The sequence below is a fragment of the Varanus komodoensis genome, unplaced genomic scaffold, assembly GCF_004798865.1.
Source record: "Varanus komodoensis strain SLA01 unplaced genomic scaffold, ASM479886v1 scaffold1, whole genome shotgun sequence".
NCBI lineage: Eukaryota > Metazoa > Chordata > Lepidosauria > Squamata > Varanidae > Varanus > Varanus komodoensis.
Genome location: NW_025335268.1, coordinates 88509699 through 88525295, shown reverse-complemented (window position 1 = coordinate 88525295; position 15597 = coordinate 88509699). Strand labels below are relative to the sequence as shown.

The 15597-nt window shown below is 48.2% G+C and overlaps 1 protein-coding gene across 3 annotated transcripts in view; it reads right to left on the bottom strand.

Annotated features, from left to right (window-relative positions):
- The window catches only part of EPHB1 (EPH receptor B1), a 470470-nt gene that overhangs the window by 360688 nt on the left and 94185 nt on the right, over window positions 1-15597 (bottom strand). The window contains exon 1 of one of the 3 annotated variants that reach the window (XM_044434348.1): window positions 3330-3431. The exons of the other annotated variants lie outside the window; for them this stretch is intronic. Within the exon in view, the coding sequence (XP_044290283.1) occupies window positions 3330-3402 (73 nt within the window). The 5' untranslated portion in view covers window positions 3403-3431. Of the gene's footprint in view, window positions 1-3329; window positions 3432-15597 lie in introns of those variants that run through there. 3 annotated transcript variants of the gene reach the window in all.

Below are 15597 nucleotides of genomic sequence, written 5' to 3'. Positions count from 1 at the left end.
GTCATGCCAATGTAAGGCTGTATCAGCGGCAGTCACTGCTCCCCTTGCCTCCCGCCCTCTTTCCTTACAAGTGCATTCCAGTCTATGCCATAATCCTAAAACCATCCCAGTCCCAAGCAGTGATGCCAGGATTATGAAAAGCATGCTGAACACCCAGCCCATGCCACTCCCAGAGACTGTTATTTTTTGCTTTGCTGAGATTTAAGGCATTTTTCACTGCGCTTACTAGGAATTAGCTGGGTAAGCAAAGCTGTTTGCCCCGGGGTTAGCTTAATTCCACTCCTGAGGTTTGGGGGTGGGGGGAGAAAAAGGAAAGCCATTTGCTGCAATCCTTCATAATCCAGCACTGAAATACAGGTTGCTTCAGATGCCTGCTTTCCATACTGATAACAAGCAACTGATAGACTCTGACCAGTTGTATGTGTGGCAACAAGACACTGGAGAGGAGGAATGAATGAATGGTGGCTTTCCTTGCCCACATAGCAAGTTGCTTCAAGGGTTTGCTGAGCATGTTTGCATTTTCTAGAAAAGGCAACTTTAAGGAAGCTTTCTGGAAATCTCTTAGAAACTCCTACTTGGCCCTTTAAATAATTCACTACTTGCATTTAGGAAATGCACTCATTGCCTTCCCCTCCCCCCTTCAAAGAACCCCGCCTTCTAAAAAGAGAAGGTATTCGGTATACAATAGGAAGGAAGGTGAACCTGGAGCAGTGCTTCAAAGGATCCACAGGGCAAAATTCAAAGGATGGTTTCTCATATGAAACACGATGACGGATCCTTTGCGCATTCTCCAAAGAAATGGCATCATCCTGTTGTTCATCCAATCAAACCATGCATGCTTGGAGGTTTCAAAAACACCAGTTACCTCCTCCTGAACATGACCAAAGTGGAATAAAATCAACAAAATCCTAGCCACATAAATCAGACTATCTCCAGCCCACCACCTTCAAAGCCATAATTACAAAGTGATAGAAGTTATATAAATTAAGCAGCTACTCTCCTGTACATTAACAAGAGTTATTTCTCTCCCCACCACAGCCCCAATGAAGAATATGCATGTTACCAAACTCTCCTCACCAATTTCCTTGTTTTTTCTTTAGGATAAGCAAAAGTGAAACCAATAATTAAGGATTTAATATCACACGCCTTCTTATAATCATCACCCCTCTTCTTATAGCCTCCTAATTATCTGTAGTAAAGAATCAGGCAACATTCAGAGAAGCTTTTGGTAGCAGCAGCAGACTCCTCCTTCCCTCTAGATTTTAGTTTGATTTTTTTCTTAAATAAAGAGCCCCTCCAAAGACAACCAGCTGGGAGAAGCTCACTAGAACAAGAAGAAAATCGCCTTTGGAAAAGAAAAAGAGAAGGGAGGGAAAGATGATGAACGCTTTCTCCGGCTAATCTCATCCCCGTTATATCACGGATAAGGCCGGGGATGGGACTGAAAGGTGGACCCCTGCAGCCCCAAACAAAAAGAAGGATTTGGACTGTCACAGTGCTATTCTTAGCAGATGGCCCCAGTCATCAGGATATCAGGGGTCCTGGGGTTTGAGAAGGCAAGGATTAGATTTACAGGTTTCAGAAGTTTCACTACCCTGTTGCATGTAGGAATCAAGCAGCAAAGCCATTTGGCGGTTCTGTTTAATTGCACTTGGTGAACGTCTTTTGAATGGGCACGTTTGTCATCCATCATCAAAGCAGTACTGACAGCATTTCCTCCTCCTCTTTCTTTTCCTTCCTGTGGATCCAGTCTTGACTCTTTACAGAGATTCTCCTGGGTAAATTGGAGCACCTTAATGTGAAGGCTGAACATGAATCATGGCTGAGCCCCTCCCCATTCATTTAGGCTGGTGAAGGGACACCCCCTCCTTTCCTCCTTTGTGTAAACGTGAAAGTTTCTTTGCTGCTGCCTCTTTGGTCTGCAAAATATTGACATTAGGAGGGGCAGAGAACAACGGACTCCTAGCCACATTCTAGACGGCAAAGAAGGGAAAAGCAAAACTGTGATTTAAGTCTCGATACAGGCAAAGGAAAAAGCAGCGGCAGGTTTTGTTCTCTCCCCCCACCCCACGCGCTTCTCCGGAGACAGCCACGAGAAGGATGAGCAGTAGAGGTGGAAGGAAAAGAACAGGGCGGCGGGGGGTGGGGGGTTCAGATCACAGTGATTTATTTGGTACAATAAACTCGCCAGTTACAGTCTAGTCTGGTGATATAGAACGACCCGCTGCAGAGAGCTCGACGGAATTATACATCAATGAAGCATCGAGCGAACCTGTGAGCCACACATCTGGAATATTTCAAAGCGCTAAGCAGTCACAACATGCCCTCCCACCGGGTTTTTATTTATGCGAGACCTGCTCCTCAGTGGACCCTCTGGGGAGGAGAGCGAGAAGGGGAGGCGGTCTGCAGACCTGGGGTTTGCGGCCAGTGCAGGCACCAGTCCAAGGGCCAGCCTTCCGCACCCGGATGCCGGGGGACTTCAGCTCCCCTGAGCCGCAACCGGCAGGGCCAGCGGCCGCTCCGGAATCCTGGCAGCCCAGCCCCAAGCATTCTGCTCCGAGTCCGCAAAGGAGAGGGGTGGGCAGCTGTGTGTGCATGACTCGTCGCTCGCCCGGGCTCTGCCCCGTCGCTCGCCGGCCCCCTCCCGCCCCGCACCCGCAGCCAGCCCCTGCAGCCGCGCTCGCTCCCGGCCGGGGCTCCGGGCACTGGCGCTCCGTGCGCAGCGCAGCGCAGCCCAGCCGGCCTCGCCACCTGCCACCGCGGCGCGCACCACGCCCGCTCCCACGACCCCTCGAAGGACGGGGCGCGCTGCCCCCCCCTCCTGCTGCCGTGGCCCGAGCCCCTGCGCGCAAGGGGAGAGAAGAGGGCAGCGCCGCGAGGCGAGGGGCGGCCAAGCGCCCCCGGCGACGGGAACCTCGCGCGCGCGCCGCGGACCTCCCCGCGGAGCGCCCGGCGCTCCCACGCGCGGGCGGACGGTCTTTGCCCCGCGGCAGCCCCGCAGCCGCCGCGCCCGTCCCGTCCCGTCCCGTCCCGCGCCGCAGATGCCAGGCTGGGGCGCCGCGCTGGGGGACGGGGAAGCCCCGCTCGACGGCGCAGCTCCGGCGCGCGGGCTTCCCGCCGCTGCCTCCCGAGGCAACCCCCGCGCCCCTCGGAAGCCATGCCGTCCTTCCCCGCGGGAAGTGGGGAGAGACGGGCAACGCAGCAGGGCTCCCCCACGCGCGCACCTCCCCCCCCCCATCAACAGACGGCGCGATCCATTAACCCATCAAACAAAAGTTTCCTTCCTCCTCCCTCTCCACGCTCGCATCTAGCTGTTCGCATTTCGTTACCTTCCACAGCTGCGATTGCGGACGCCAAGCAGAAAAGCACTACAAAATCCAATGCCATGGGAGCCCCAAACATGATGCAGGAGAAAGAGGGGTGGATAATAATAGTAATAGTAAAAATAAAAAATACAATAGTTCCTTGTTGGACCAGATTTAGATCCTTTTTATTTCTTCTTCCTTTCTTTCGTAATATTAATATCCTTTAGAACTCCAGCACGGATTACCCGGTCGTCCGCGTGGATCCGTGTGTGCGTGCGTGCATGCGTGTCTGTGTGTGTAGGTATGTGCGTGTGTCTGCGTGCGTGCGTGTGTGTATGAGGTGTGATATGTGTGTGTGTGTGAGCGAGAGAGTGACTATATTTTAGTGTCACATTGCAAGCCGTAGTAAAGTGTACAGTGAGAACAAGACCAGCCACTGAAGCTGAAGGAAGGGAGGGGGGCAGAGGGAGAGGGTGTCCCCCACCCCCCCGCTCGCGCACCATCAACACTCTTCCCACCCCCCAGCAGCTCCTATCCAATCAAGGAACCAAACCCACAAAAATCCCTCGGCCAATCAGCGGCAAGTACTTCCTTACACTGGCATTGTTAGTTTTAAGAAAAACTTTTGCTGTAAACCGCGGGGAAAGCGAACGAGGGCGACGGGAGAGTCCCGAAGAAAGGGAAAGAGCGCCCCCTAGTGACTCTTTGGCCGCACCGCTCTCCTTTTTCCACTGATACAGCATTAATTCAGGTCACTGTAGGCAGCAGCCGCCCCAGCCTTTCTGAACGAGAATCCACCTATTTTTATCTTCAGGTTTTGCTTTTATTTGCAGCGTGTTTCCGTCCCTTACGGAGTATCCCTTGCCCTTAATTAAGATTTTCTTTTCCTGGTGAAAAAAGGCGGCGGAGTGGATTAGAGTCATTATGCAGCCCTATTACATATGACCTGTCCAACATAAAGATGCAACTTGCATACCAAATAGTATTCAAACCATTGGAAGACTTGCCCTAGTCCTAGTCGCCATCTCCTCAAAGTTGCCTGATCCACTTCTGTTGCTCCTTAGCTCTCTGGACCCAATGATCCCTCTGGGGACCAACAACCATTTTAATTTGCAGTTGGACTGAATATTACTCATTTTTGCATTTGGGGAATCGCAAAATGACATTCCTGACTCAAGCTGTGGCTTGTTATCTATTTCACCATTTTAATTCAGTCCTTTCTGTTGAAATAGTCCAACCAGAAACTGTCCCCTTGATGATGATTATGATGATGATATATTTATTTCCTGCCTTTTTCCTGCAAGGAACCTGTAGCAGTTTACATAAGCCTCCTCCTCTCCTAAGTTAGGCTGAGTCACTGACTGACCCAAAGTCACCCAGTGAGATCCATGGCCAGGCAGGGACTAGAACCTGGATCTCCCAAGTCTCAGTCCAACAGTATCCACTGCACCTCTGGATTAAATAATGTGTTTGTTTACTTCAGGCTGTAATCTTTTCCCCACTTCCCTGAAGAAGGGCAGGTGTAAATGCAATTAATGTGAATGGAAATTACTTCCAAGTCGACTCATATAGTAATGTACTGTAAAAGATTTCAATACCACCACCTAGGGTAGTTCAATACTATAAACTAATCTAGGGTAGTTTATAAAAATAAACTAAAATGTAATGGCAACAATTTAAAAAAGACTTTAAGGGTGCAAGATCCCCAAGTCTCAAAATTCCCCTTCAGGCTATCTGAACATGCATAGGACTGTGCATCTGAAGCTCTGTTTTTAAAGCAGGCCAAAGACTCCCTGAATGGTAAAAGCAAAGAGCAGAAGTGCTTCTCTGCCAGCCATGAAGAGTGCTTGTCAGTAGTATCAACCAAAATGAGGGTTGGGAGTGGAACAGAGACGGTCTTCGATCCACAGAAATAAAGATCCTACTGATTCCATAAATTCACTGGAGAAGACTATCTGCTACAGAAAGTTGAGGCAGCAGAAGAAAAAGAATACCAAATATGAGATGAGTTAACTCCACAAAGGAAACCAGATCCTGGACTTTACAAGAGCTGAGCAGGGCTGTCAGAGGCAGAAGAGTTTGGACAGTGTTCATTCCTGCAGTCAGAGTCTCTGTGGTGTAGTGGTCAAGAGTGCAGGACTGGGACTCAGGCAATCTGGGTTCTAGTGCCCACTCAGCCATGGACCAAACTGGGAGAATTTGGGCCAGTCACAAGCTCTCAGCCCAACCTACTTCACAGGCTTGTTGTAGGGATAAGATTGAGAGCAGAAGGGGGAGAATTATGTAAGCTGTTTCATGTTCTTAATAAGAAAAAAGAGGGATATAAATCTAGTAAAGAAATAAAACAGTCACAAATTGGAGACAACCTGATGACATGCAACAAAAACAGCACGTGACAAATAGACCCACCCCAACAACGGAACCTCAGCTGGGCCAGTCCTAGAGCTAGCATAGTGAGTTAGCTCCCAGTAGTGGCAGTAGGAAAGAAAAGGGGTGGGGGGGGGGGGAGAAGGAAGATACCACCCTCTTTAACACAGTGACCCAGGAGGGATCGCGTGGTGGCTTTGGCTCCATCATGGAATCTCCCCGCTTTCCCCCATACAACACAACTGACTAGTTGCACAAATTCCACAAAAGGGAATGAAAATGTCGTCTTCTGCTTCCAAAGGGATTGCAATATTGTACCAGGCAGGCTTTTTGGGAAAGAAGATCAACAAATGAGGCACTACCACTGAGAAAGTTTTTTTCTCTGGTCACCTCACTGGAAATGGCAGAAGATGGCCTGAAGGACTGCACAGAGCACAATGCCACCACTTACCTATTGCTGGTTTCTTTGTCTGCTGTTTAAAACATCTGGCTCAAAAAAGAAATGTGCCCCCTCCCCTTAACCCCTTTGTCTTTGAGAGTATCTGATGGGTTCTGGGGCATTCTGGAATGTGTGACATCATAAATAATGACAGATAAGGGAAGGTATTATGTGATGGAACTCTTCTTCATGTCTAGAAGTGGTCCAAACTGCTGATAGAAAAGTCCCTGCATCTTTTTCTTTTAAACAAAATCCACCTGCTTCATGGAGCAGATTTCAGGAGGGGGGGGGGAATGGGTGTCCTGCTAGTGTATTCACCAGTTCACTTTCCTATTCAAGGTGAAGCAACCTGCCTTAGCCGTGAGGGTCTCACACTGGAGGTGGGACCTCAAAAGAGAGAGACAAGTCCTGAGTAACCAATTGCTCCTATTACTCCTGTGAGCAGATTTCTACCTCTACCACCACCACCACCACCACCCCTTTTCCACAGAAAGGATAATCAAAGCCTAGAGTGTCTATTATCTCCTCCTCATCCTTTCCCAACCATACATAGCCCACCCAGTTTCCATGCTGGGGCACTTTCTCCACCCATCAGATCCTTTAGGCATTGGACAGCACTTTCTTGCTCCTCTGCTGGTCCTGGGACCTTTGCCTTTCCATCAGTGCTGCCTGCCACTGGGTTTGCACAATCACCACGACCCACCACAGGGCATGCTAACAGTCATTTTGCATACTGGATCTCCACTGGGGGTAGAATTGCCATGACCTGCCTCGTTCATCCAAGCCCAGACAGCGGGAGTTGCTGGAAAGGGAAACAACCCTTAAACAACCAGCCAGCAGACCATGGGTTACTAATAAGCCATGGTGGCGGGGTGGTGATCAGGCAGACTGTCTCACTGGCTCACACACTGTTTGGTCATATCACACACTTGGTTGCTCACACACTGCTTGGTGATTGTGCTCTGTGCAAGCCCCTGCCAGTTTCTCTGCCTATGCAGCTCCATAGAGTTTTTACAATCTGCTCCCCTGCTCCCTAGATCTCTGAAAATCATTTTGAATTACTTCTCCACCAAGTTCAAAGCCATGTCTTAGCCTCCTATATTCCACTGGTACAACCCAGGGCTAAGAAATATGCAAAGCATTCCTATCCATCCTACTCAGAAGTAAGTCCTACTGAGTTCAGTGGGACTTAAAGTCAAACTAGATGTTATTTTGAAGGCATAAATAGATTTTACTCTAAAATAAGTGCAGGTGCTCCAATTGGGAAGGGGGGCTTTGCCCCTTTGCTCCCTGCTGTGGTCTTGATCCACACTGGGGGAACTGCATTGGTCATTTTCATTATCAAAGAGAGATCCATTAAAGCTAAAGGATAAACATAGAAACAGAGTGAGTCAGAAGGGGTCTCCCAGGCCATCTAGTCTGACCTCCGGCACCAGCCGGCTCTGCTCATGACATGCCCACCATGTGCATATCCAGCCTACCTTTGAATACCCTCACTGATGGGGCCTCAACGACCTCTCGTGGAAGCCCATTCCACACCCTCGGGGTCCTAACTGTCAGGAAGTGCTTCCTGGCATCTAAATGGAACCTTGGCTCCCTAAGCTTTGCTCCGTTGGAGCACGTCCTGCCTTCCTCTGCAATAGAAACATAGAAAAGGTTTCCCTTGACGTTAAGTCCAGTCATGCCTGACTCTAGGGGGCGGTGCTCATCTGACTAAACACCAAAGTGCATGGAATGCTGCTGTTATCTGTCCACCGAATTGGTTCCTTTTTATCTACTTGCATTTGCATGCTTTCGAACTGCAAGGTTGGCAGGAGCTGGGGCAGAGCAACGGGAACTCACTCCATTGTGCAGATTTGAACTGGCAACCTTTCGATCAACCAGCCCAGCAGCACAGTGGTTTAAACCACTGCGCCACCTGCAGTCCCCAGGTGCTCCTGCTTCCACTCATATTAGGGCCAGACTCCAGATCAGCATTCAGCACTTACTTTAGCATAAGAATAAATGTACTATCTACCTCACTCCTTACTCCCAAGTAAAACATATATAAGATCACCCTCTCAGTTGCATCTACAATGGGAAGAAACAATCCAGCTGAGCAAATTATGAAACATGGAACGAAGTGGATTTTCCTCTCTTGAGAAAGGATTGACCAAGGAGGGGAGATCAGAGTGACAACTGCAAGCTGAGCCCAAGCATGTGTGTTGTGCGCCATGATTTCCCTGCCACTTCCAGGAAAATAATAGAAAGGGCGCTACTAAATCAGCAGCTGCTGAACAGTGGTGATATTTTATGTCCCTACATGTGTTTTATGATGATAGAGAGACATTAGATGCATTCTATTCAATCAAAATGCATAAATAAAAACAGATCCCAACTGCACACACACACACACGGGACAGGGGGTCCACTTCTGTAAGCCTTTAAATGACTCTGCTGTATGTGGAAATGTCACTTCCTCCAATTTTAACTTCAGGAAAATGCACTCGCCCTCTGCTGGAAGGGGAGTGTGGTTACAACTCTGTATCCACCACACAGGTAAGCAGGAGCGAATGACTTCTTGATTCCTTACATTCCACCAGCCTCAACCCTAGCTGCATCCCCAAAATAGGGACACTGAATTACGTATGCAAGGGAGGGTGTTCCCAGTCTATCAAGCCTCCAATCTCACCTCCCTTACCTTCATTTCCCAGGTTACCCCCTACAAAGGAGGGAACCTAGTCTGGGGTGCTTTCAGAAAGAGGGCTCCTAGTGCTTTCTGAAGACATTCTGCTGCTAATCCATCTTAATGGATTTTCTGCTGTAAGGGGGCAGGGGGAGACAGAAGCAGCAGTGGGAAGAATGGGATGCTGATGAGCAGAAGACAGCATATTAATAGTGCTGAGGTTCATCCCCCACATTGGGTCACCACCATGTAGCACCATGGATAGCTCCTATGAAGCTCAGAATAAAAGCCACACTAGATGAGAAGTCCCACCAGCATGATGATACCCAGCTCTACCTCTCGTTTTCCACCAATCCAGGTGAGGCAGTGGCTGTGCTGAACCGGTGCCTGGCCAAGGTAACGGGCTGGATGAGGGCCAATAAACTGAAGCTCAATCCAGACAAGACGGAGGTCCTGTTGGTGGGTGGCTCGGGCCTCGGGATGGGGGACTTGGGCCTTGTCCTAAATGGGGTTGCACTCCTTCTGAGGGACAGGGTTCGCAGCTTAGGAGTGCTCCTCGACCCTGAGCTGTCTCTAGAAGCTTAGGTGACGGCAGTGGCGAGGAGCGCCTTCCTTCAGCTTTGGCTGATCCATCAGCTGCGTCTCTTCCTGGAGAACGACTGCCTGGCAACTGTGACACACGCGCTGGTAACTTCCCGATTAGATCTCTGTAATGCACTCTACATGGGGCTACCCTTGAAGACGGTCTGGATACTTCAATTGGTGCAAAATAGAGCTGCCAGGTTGCTGACGGGGACTGGGCGTTGTTCTCATATAACCCCAGTTCTCCGTCAGCTCCACTGGCTTCTGATTGAAGTCCGGGCCCAATTCAAGGTGTTGGCTATGACCTATAAAGCCCTAAACGGCTTGGGACCTGGATATCTAAAGGAATGCTTGCGCCCATATATGCCCTCCTGCCCCTTGAAATCAGCAACAGATGCCCTTCTCCGGGAACTCTCTGTGAATGATATTAGGAGGGTGAGTACTCGGAGGAAGGCTTTCTCTGTGGTGGCGCCCCATCTATGGAATGTGCTCCCCAGAGAGGTCTGCCTGGCACCGTCGTTATTTGTTTTTCGGCGCCAGGCTAAGACCTTTTTATTTAAAACTTATTTTAATTGCTAAATTATTGAATTAATTAGGATTTTAAAATTAGCCGAGAATGCACCAGGGTTTTTTAATGTTTTTTTTTCTTTTAAATTATTATATTATTATTATTTATGTATGTTTTTATGTATTTTTTGTGAGCCACCCCGAGGCTCTGTTGCGATGGGGGTGGCATAGAAATGTTTTAAATAAATAAATAATGGGGGTCACCATTCTCCCCTGGCCCTCAGCCATTCACAGCTCCCCTCTCCCTGCTCCTAAATGTCTTCTTTCATCTCTCACCTTCTGCGACTCTGCATCAGATCTCTGTATCTATCACTGGTGCCTCATCCATAGCTTGGTCCATAGACCCAGATGCTCCCAAGCCTTACTCTGACCCATATCAGGGAGCATGGGAAAGCACAGCAGGTCTGCAATGAGAAGCCAATCATGCCTTTCTGTCTTTGAAACACATGAGAAATCATAATTGATCTGGCCCATTAGGTGCAAGGCTAGCAAAGGGTGCCTCAAATTACTTCCCTGGGGGACTGTCTCCATAAGCAATCCTGCATACCAGCTCTCAGTGCAGATTGGAACAATTTTCTCCATACCAACTCTGATCTACAAAGCATGCCATAGGGGCTAGGGGCTGTGGTGACGTGGAGAGGATCAAATAGCTCACAAGTTAGAGACAGTCAAAACAAGGATCCAGTCCATGAGGCTTCCATCATTTCACCCTGCCGATGCTCTGTCTTGTGCCCTAGTCCTGAGGACAGAAGAAGCAGGCCAGAACAGAAAGATGGAGCAATTAGACACAGTTTACTGTACTGTGCCAGGTTTGGCACATGAGCTATGATCCTGGCTACTGAGTGTTTCTTGATGTTAAAAAAATTCTGCTTTTGTAAATGCATCTTTTGTTAAGACACCTTTGCCAAAACTGAGCTCAAAATTAGACAAAACAACAGCGACAAAGAAACTGACCAGGACGAAGGGAAGATTGCAAGAGTTCAGCTGCACATTGACTGAGATTTCCAAGCAAATGAATAAGTCTTATATCTACAGGTTCATTCTCAAAAAACAATAATAGATGCCATAAAGTTGTGCTTTTACAGTCATTTCAAAACTGAATACAAATAGCAAACAGTGCAATCTATGTGCAAGTTGCTGTGATCCTATGCTCAGTGCGGTGGCATCACAACTGAGACAGCAATCCTATATATGTCTAGACAGGCAAAAGGGCCTACAGCTCCCAGCCCACCCCAGCCAGCTTCCCACCTGGGAGTTGTAGGTCTTTTCTTCTTGTCTGTACGTGCACAGGATTGCTGTCTTAGTAGCAATAGTTCCAGGATCTCCTTATGCAGGCAGAACAAAATGTTATGCCAGCAGAGCAGACTGATGCCTAACCAGAATGCCCCAGGAGAGCTCCAATGGTTTTCCCCAGTGTGCCTCGTGTGTCCATGATAGAGCAGCTGTGTTGCAACGAAGCAAGCGCCGTCAGAGCCTGGGTGGGAGATCCTGTAGGAAGCTTATCTAGGCCACTTTGAGTTACATGATGAAAGAACACTGGGATATCGATATACAATAAATAAATGTGTGTGGGATGGGTTCCATGATAACATCTCATCACCCCGGGGGTTATTCATGCTAATTTCTATGCATGGATAATACTGGGGCATCGTGACTGGATGGAGGACAAAATTGTTATGGAGTCTGCAGGAGTGGTTGTCAGTGTAGCTGCACTAGCTTTTCTTTCTTGTGGCTTTGACTGCCTGTGTATATTCTAGCAGAAAAGCACTGGCATTGTGGCTGCCTGTTACAGAGAGGGCATTAGCCCAGTCTGAAAGTACATCACTTAGTCTTCTTGGATTTATTTGAAACTATGACTGAATCTTTTGGTGTCACAATAAAGTCAGTTCACTTGCACTGAAAGTTCAAATAGGAATTGCTAAGCTTGACAATCAGCAGCCTGCACAGAGAGAAGCCAGTAGCACTTTACACTGTTTGTGCCAATGGGCTGTGCTTGTAGAGGGCAAAGGGTGTGGTCCGATGCATAATTACCATTTGTAGGGTGTTGGGAACTGGAGAGATTTTTTCTGCCAAAACAGGCATAGGATTGAGCCCTTCGTGTAATAGTACAGTAGCTCAAATACAGCTGGTATCCAGGACCAGAAAAGATTTGCACCTTGCCTGGTGTAAGGTTTTCTGAGGCTATGGACCAACCAGATGCTGATGAAAGGACATCTCCCAGGGAAAGGAGAGTAAGTGGAGAACATGAGAGAGGTGGATAATGCATGCTGCAGAGAAAGCAGAAGAGGAGAAGAATGTCTCCTGGGGCCATCCAATGAAGCTAAACAGTGGGGAAAGCAGGAAGGATGAACAAATAACTTGTTTGCACAATGTCCAGTTAAACTTTCAGATTAAGTTTTGAAGGCTGCCAATAGGAAATTATTCATGCAGAAAGGGGCTACTGATGGTGATGGCTACTGAGTTCCTCCAGTATCAGAAGCAGCAAGTCTTTGGACATGGTTGCTGAAGAACATGAGCAGGAAGGAGCTCATGCCCTGCTTCTGAGCATCCTAGGGACCTCTGTGGTCTGATGTAGCTGGGCTCTGGGTTCAAATAGGTAGCTTCATCGGCACAAGCATTACTAAAAGTTTAGGATTCATCCAACAGCCAACTTTCTTTCCATCTCTGTGTTTGCTGGCTTCATGACAAATGAAACTTCAAAAGGGAGCTTTTCCCCTCATGCTGCCTCAAGCTGCCCCAATGTTGTTAAAAGCACAGAGCTTCTATCCAGAAAAAAGGTGGCTGCCTGATTTCCCATCACGTACAGGAAGATACACTGTTAAAATGAAGAACTGCTGAAAACACACTGGTGTGAATCATGCACTTCAGCATCACGTGTGTGGCAAAGGACAACATGTGTCAGAGAGATTATCAGTCTGTCAATTCTATAACTATCCCCCCCTTGCCATTAAGAAGAGTGTGAGTCATAAAGACATAGAGAGATAAACATGCCAGCTCTTTGGGTGTCCGAGAGGAAGCAAAAGTTATAGCCCCTATATAACGTGTTATCATCTTTCTGATGTTGCCTGTTTCTTAAACTTTATTCTGCTGTTGTTAAAGCCATACCTCAATATAACCACACAGAAAGAGAGAAAAAGACAACAGTCCTAGTAGAAAACAACAAGACAGTTCACAGCTGCAACACTTTGATCTTCTTGATTTCTTTTGCTACTCAGCTGCATCCACCACTCCCCCAAATGCTCAGCCTGGGCCCAGCTTAGGACTTACTGGCCTTCTCACACATCTGCATACGGCACTCCCCAAGAGAGAGCTAGGATGATTCATCAAACCAAAAACATTCAATGCTTCTGCCCAGGGTATACCATGGTAACATTCAGATGCTACTAAATGCTTGTCTACTTGTCTGGTCCAGTTCTTGCTGTTTTAGATCCACAGTTCTGATTTGGCCAAGTCAATGAAATCTGATCACATTGCCAAAGTTCTTTGCTATCCTGTGTTTCTTTCTCACCACTGTGCTTTTAGCTTCTGTGTCCAGACAAATGATACGGAGGGGATCTTTAACAGCAGAAACGCTAAAAGATTCCTGGCCAGTTCCTTTTCCCAAAAAACTGCCATACATGTAAGGTTCACTGCTGCACGCACACACAATCCTCCATAACAATCCATTATTGTTGCCTATGACTGCCAGAGCTTTTGACATCAGCCTATTTAGCCTTCCCGTGCCCAGAAAAGAAAGCTAATCCAAGCAACATATTCCAGGCCAATACATGTGGCCACAGAGCAAGGACCATCTGTTTGGCATCAAAAGACTTCATTTGTCTTGCAGAAGGGCATCACCAGTTTTGTGCCCAAACAAAGAGGCAGGCACAACATCAAAGTGGTTGGCCAGCACTGATCCAAGGATTGCATCTGAAGCCCACACTGCTTTCCCTTGTCGTACAAAATGGCTCAACATCTCAAGCCTTCCAGAAATCACTGGATACAGTCTGAGTCCCATCAAAAGGCTTGTCCTCAGAAAGCTCTGCTGAGCACATTTCCGAACACTGGCACAGGAAGAGCCAGGGTATTTGCTTATGAATGCAGGCAGGCAGGACACCTGGTTATTTCTTTCTTTGATTGCTCTTGTACTGTGGTGGCTGGAAAAAAGAAAGAAACCCTTTCTCCATGCATTCAAGAGAAATAATAATAATTTTGAAAAATCATTAAATTACATGTTTGAGCATCCCTGTCTTTATGCGATTTTGGAGAGTTTGAGTGAGCCAGCTCTGGAGATTAGCAGGAGGTGGTGGGGGGAAGAGAGAAAGACAGCAGCCATCTAGCTATTTTGCATTGTGCTTGCAAGATAAGCGGATTCTTTTCCCCAGTGCAATATTGCCAGAGTCCTCGGAATGGCTGCTTAGCAGTTGCTGAAGTAACTTAAAATCAGGAAGGTGTTGGATCCTCCACTACCATCACTATCTCCTTCTTATTCATCCCCTGCCCACCTTAATTCCCCCCCTCCCACGCACACACACAGACACCCCTTTCTGCCACTGTCAATCCCAGGATTTCCAAGTCCATCTCTGTACCAGAGATGCGTCTGAGGAATCTACATCTGAGGAAAGAGCATCTGGAGATACTTTTCCAGCAATGCCTTGCTCTGAAGAAGGGGTCCTTTCTCAGAGCAAAACATTGCTAGTAAAGTACTCCCAGTAGTGGCAAGTACTGCTTAAAGTTTCAAAGTTAAAACAGGCATGCAAGACTAGGGTCCCAGTGCAACCACCCTGCAGTCCTAATCTGGTCCTCTCGGGTTCCCCATGTGATCATGTCCCTTCCCCCACCCCTTTTCTTCCAGCCACCAATCATTTGGTGGTTTGCTTGCTTTTTCACTGTCCCCACCCCTCTATTAGACAAGGTTCTCATAGAAACAGAGTGAGTTAGAAGGGGCCTCCTGGGCCATCAAGTCTGACCCCTAGCTCCAGCCGGCTCTGCTCACGACATGCCCACCATGTGGACATCCAGCCTATCCTTGAACACCCGCACCGATGGGGCCTCAATGACCTCTCGTGGAAGCCCATTCCACACCCTCGGGGTCCTGACTGTCAGGAAGAGCTTCCTGGCATCCAAATGGAACCTTGGCTCCCTGAGCTTTGCTCCATTGGAGCACGTCCTGCCTTCCTCTACAGGGGAGAACAGGTCTCTACCCACCTCCACCTGACATCCCCTCACATTCCTGCATGTCGTCTGTCATAAAACTTAATTAGTTTTAAGCTAAAATAAGCAGTATTGGGGTTGTTCCTCCTCTTTTTGCCATCAAGGCCTCCCCACCACTGGATCATGTTTCCCTGCAGAGTTTTTCCAAAATGCATCACTGTTTTACACAGGACGTGGCTTTCCTTCTCTGTTCAAGTTTTCTTTGGGTTCTCCAGGCCTGCCCACAATGCCCCCCTGTAGGCATAGGACCAGAACCCTACAGCTCCAGCTCTTCAGAGCCCATGAGTTGGCAGGTGGCAGCAGGCAACAGGTGAGAGGGACAAAGGTGATAGAGGGTGCTGATGGGGATGGATGGATGGTCTGTGGGTGGTGAATAAGGGCACCTGTCCAGCTGCTGCGCATCCTGATCTGCCACACAGCTCTTTGGCTCACCTGCAAACAAATAGCTTCCATCTGAAGTCCAGTGTTAGTTGTCTATG